The 4764-nt window shown below is 46.7% G+C and overlaps 1 protein-coding gene across 1 annotated transcript in view; it reads right to left on the bottom strand.

Moving 5' to 3' along the window:
- The window catches only part of ELK4 (ELK4, ETS-domain protein (SRF accessory protein 1)), a 5076-nt gene extending 1321 nt beyond the window's left edge, over window positions 1–3755 (bottom strand). The window contains exons 1-3 of the mRNA XM_009084947.1: window positions 3545–3755; window positions 1260–2186; window positions 1–95 (exon numbers count right to left, since the gene is read on the bottom strand). Of these exons, the coding sequence (XP_009083195.1) occupies window positions 1–95; window positions 1260–2186; window positions 3545–3751 (1229 nt within the window). The 5' untranslated portion in view covers window positions 3752–3755. The remainder of the gene's footprint in view (window positions 96–1259; window positions 2187–3544) is intronic.
- Between the last annotated feature and the right edge of the window lie 1009 nt (window positions 3756–4764).

Raw genomic sequence — 4764 nt, 5'->3', positions numbered from 1 at the left:
TGCAGCCTCGCGGGGCTGAGAGGAGCCACAGGGCTCAGAGTGCTCCAGAAGTGGATGCTGGAGAGCAAAGGGCTGGGGGTCAGCAAGATGGGAGTCTGCAAGACAGAAAGAGAGAGGCAGCTGTGAGAGAGCCCTGCCCTGGGAGGAGAACACATGGAATTCCAGCCACAACACCCTCAGCTCCTGCAGCTGCTCAGGGTTGGCTCCCAATTTCAGGAACTCCCATTCCCTCCTCCCACCTCCTCCTCCCTCCCAGCCCCATCCGGCTCCCCCTCCCCTGGCTGAGCAATCAGCCCTGTGCCAAATCCTGCTGGAAGCTCCAGCAGAGCAACTCCTCCTGCAGCACAGCACACAGCACCTGCAAGGGGCTTTGGAAAACTTGGATTATGAGCTCCACCGGAGCAGCCAGTGGGCACATGGCTGGGGGACACAACAAGAGAGGTTTCCATCCAGCTCCTGAATGTTCTGGATGCTCCAGGTTCACCAGCCAAGCACTTCCCAAGGTGCTAAAAAGAGCAACTCCACTTGCTTTTTTCCCCCCTGTCTCCAGCCAGTTCAGTTTCCAACCAGCAGCTTCCCTACAGTTTCACTCTAATTCCAACTTATTACAGGGAAGAGATGAAACAGATACAGAATGATTTAACAGCCTAGTTGGATTCAGTTCTCTTCCAAGTTTTCCATGAGACAGAAAAGCTTTACTTTCCCACACAGAGATAACAACCAGATGAAGCAGCTGCTCTTACTGCTGCTCAGTCACAATCCTCTGAGCCTAACTCAATGCCTACTACTAGAGTAACAAAAAGCTGCTAAACACTCCCCTCTGTGGTTCTCTGGTTTTAAAACATTTACTGAATGGTAAGGGCAGAGTTTAGGGTGTCTGAAATAATTCAGTATCCTACTGGCAAGGTTTAAAAGGATCTTGTTGGTGCTGGTTTGGGTTTTGCCTCCACCTGCCAACCCTGTGCTGACTTGTATGGCTGACACACCACCTGGGCACACTATGGGGAGAAGTTAATACCAAAGAGTGACTACAACTTGTGTTGGTAAAGAAAAAATATGGGAGGGACATCCTGAGTTTCAAATCTCCACGTACAATCAACTCATTATTCCTTTTCCACTTGCCTTCCCTGACAGACTATTCACTTTCCACTTGCCTTCCCTTACTGATTTAAAATATAACATAACCACTATTGTTACTTTAAAAAAAAAAAAAAAAACCAAAACAAAAACCCAAGCAAGCAGGAAGGGAATTAGGTTACCTGAGAGAAAAGTGCTGGAGTAAGAGAAGCAGTTGGGAGAGAAGGACTCAGAATGCCCAGAGGACTTGGATCACTGCCTGTAATGACGAGAGTAGGAGCCAACTCCAGCCCTTTGGGTTTCTTAGATCTGGAGAGGTGATTGGCAAATTCCTTCTCCAGCACGGATGAATCCTGCTCTTTGGGCTCTGGGGATTGATGCTGAAGGCTCTGGGCCTGCTCCAGCTGCTGAGAAGCCACAGACTCTATGTCTGTGTCAATGTCCAGGTCGGGGTTGGAGCTCAGGGGTGGCGAGGGGGGCGTGGAAGGGACTTGCAGGGAGGGAGACACTGAGGAGATGGGTGGAGTTGGGGTGAAGCTGGTGGTTAAGTTTGGCAAAGGTGCTGGAGGTTCAGGGACAGTTAACTTGGGGAGGACAAGTGTCTCCAAGGTCTGGAGGGTCTCCTCTGAGCCCAAGGGGAGAGAGGAGGACGCGGTCGAAGTGGCGGCAGCAGTGGAAGTGGCAGAGACTGTGGAAGTGGTGGAGACCAGGGGGGCAGAGGGAGGTTTTTTGGAGGGCATGGTGACAAATTTGATGACAGAGGGAGTTGGGTCCTGAGCAGGTTTCTTCTCCATCAGTTTCTCAGCTGGATTCTCAATCTTGATGGACCTGAAGAGTTTCACGCTGGAAGAGTTGAGGGAGTTGAGAGTGAAGGAGGAGTAGAGGCCTGAGTGGATGTAGTCATTGCGGCTGGAGGACTTAGCACACGACTGAGCCTTCTCCTTCCCACAGTTTTCCACATCCTTTGGAGCACTGTTCACCTCTGCAAACCCAGGCAGGTCAGGGTCTCCCTCTATCCGGCCCACAACCAGTGGATCCATGTTTAAAATCTCTGGGTAGGAGACAAACTTGTACACAAACTTCTTACCATTCACTTTCTTAATGATATTCTGTGGGTAAGAAGATACATAGATATATATTTAGACCTTGTTCGGATTAATTTGCTTCCTACAAACACTGCCTAAAATAGGCAGAGGAGTTAAAGGCTGTAATCTTTCATCAAAAAAAAAAAACACGTTTCTTTTCCTGGTTTCAAAACACACTTCATTCCTGCAACTCAGTGCTGCTCCCAAAGTAGCATTCCCAGAGCTCACAGACAAAACAGGTGAGTTTAACCTGACAGTAAAGACACTCACAGCAGCCTTAAAACTGCTAAGCAATTCTGATCAGCATCTTAAATAAAGAAATACCCATTACTCCCATCAAAGATCACTGCTCTGAGTACACTGAGGGTAATCTGACAGGAGAACCTGCAGAATTAAAGGGGTTTTCCACAGCTTTGCAGAACTGGGAGCTGATCCTTCAAATCAAACCACCCTTACTCTTAATCAGATGATAATCAAGGAAAATAAGCAGCTGAACAAGTCAGCAGAATGTAGGCTAATCAGCTATTTCAATACCACAGAACAGCATCTGTCAAACTTGTTTTGCTCCTAAGTGAAATGCCACACACAATTTGGACCTATCCTTATTTATCATCCAGTTATTCTTACTGAGCTCTCTCAGTACAGAGCCAGATTTGTGCCACCCAATAATAAACAGCAGCAACTTACCACCTGCCACAAACTGGCAGGTTCCTCACCAACTGGGGTTTATTTCTTATCTCCTACACTCACACAATAACTTGTGGGATAAATGGCTCAAAGACATTAGCTAAACAACTGAAGCTTCTTACTCTGCTGGGCTGAAATCACCGAGCACAACAGAGATGAAATGCTGAATACACAGAGAAAAAAAATGAAAGTACTTTGAGCTGCTTCACTGAAAATCCTTATTTTGAATCCTATTTGGAAGCCTCTTTGTAGAGATAACTGCAGACAAGACCTCAGGGTGGTGCAACATTCACCATCTCAATCATCAACATCTTCCATCATGACTTAAACTGGAGTGTTGAGGATTTAAACTGGAGTGCTGAGGATTTGAACTGGAGTGCTGAGGATTTTAACCCTTGCAAGGCTGTATGTTTGTGGAAAGGGGATTAGGATTCAAAGCCAGATTTGTATCAGCAAAGACATAAAGACACCATCCTGCACAAAGCCACTAGGAGCCTCACCAAACACCAAGCAGAGGAGGAAATGCAGCACCACGATAAACAAAACAATCGGTGCTAACCAAACTAGTCTAACTTCCTTCAGCCTGGGAGCCAGAAGTGACACCCCTTGGAGAGAATGAAAAAGGAAACAAAGCTGATTAGGCAGGAGCTGGTAAGATGGATAAGGATTTGAGGTGGATTTAGAGACTTTGTTACCTTCACGTAATAGTATCTGAGCGCTCGGCTGAGTTTATCATAGTTCATGCTGGGCTTGTTCTTGCGGATTCCCCAGAGCCTGGCCACCTCCTCTGCCTGCAGCAGCTTGAACTCGCCGTCGTTGGAGGTCCAACAGATGATATTCTTGTTCTGAGGCTCTTGGAGGAGCTGGAGGAGGAACTGCCACAGGGTGATAGCACTGTCCATAGCAATAAGCTGAAACGCAGAGAGGCAGATAAGAGGCAAATTAAGAGCAGAGCATTTTCCTCCTCTCCCTACAAGGGGGTATTGGAGCAGAGATGTTCTTTCCAAAGCCAGCAAGAGTAAAAATTATTAGTCACCAGTCGTGAAAGATGTTCCCTGCAGAACAGAGAGGCTGAGTGCCAACCCTGTCGTCTCCTCCCACATGTCAGTACTTTTCACATGGGTTATATTTAGCCTCATTTAACTAAATCAGGTCACTTTGGGTAAGTTGCAGTGAGTCACTACCCCAAAAAAAATGTTTCTAAGTTGTTCCATGTTCACCCACTCTGCCTGGTACTGCTTTGTGAGAAACAGCTCAGGTACACCCAGGTAAGGATCAAACCACCCACTCACCTCCTCCTTTCTGTACCTGCAGCCACCTCCGACCTCGGAACCTCTGAGACAACAGAGCAGAGCTAGGGGCAGAGGCCACAGCAAAACAACTCCATTTGCCTTCACTTCACACTGCTGCTTCTCTGCCAGCAACTCCCTCATCAACCCCAACCTCCTCTCTCAAATCTTCCTTTCCCAGGTATCATCTCTGGTTTTTCTCAGAGAGTAAACATGAAAGTAAATAAAATCATCTCAGTGCTGCCTCTGCTTTTCTCTAACTCCTGCCATGTCTCACCTCCATCAATGACTTAGGCTGAGGCTTTAAAGGACTGGTATTTGCCAGCTACTCCACTCCCAGTGTGGTTTTCCTGCACTGAAGCTGTTATGTATAAACTCATCAAGAACAGACAAGGCAGAGATGCTGTTTTCCCTTGACCATATGTGACTAAGTATTTCCACTAATATTTTTAAGGAGAATGCTAATAATTCTGTCTGCACGAGGGAAGTATAAGCTACACTGGGAATTAAACCAGATAAAATATGAATTCAGTAGCTCATACAGATTCTCTTAGTCCAGAACTGTGACTTCTAGTCCAGAACTGTGACTATTAATGCAACTTAAACATCTTCCTATGAAAGCAAAA

This window comes from Acanthisitta chloris, unplaced genomic scaffold (genome assembly GCF_000695815.1).
Source record: "Acanthisitta chloris isolate BGI_N310 unplaced genomic scaffold, ASM69581v1 scaffold23211, whole genome shotgun sequence".
Taxonomy (NCBI): Eukaryota; Metazoa; Chordata; class Aves; order Passeriformes; family Acanthisittidae; genus Acanthisitta; species Acanthisitta chloris.
This window is presented reverse-complemented; position numbering and strand designations above follow the sequence as displayed.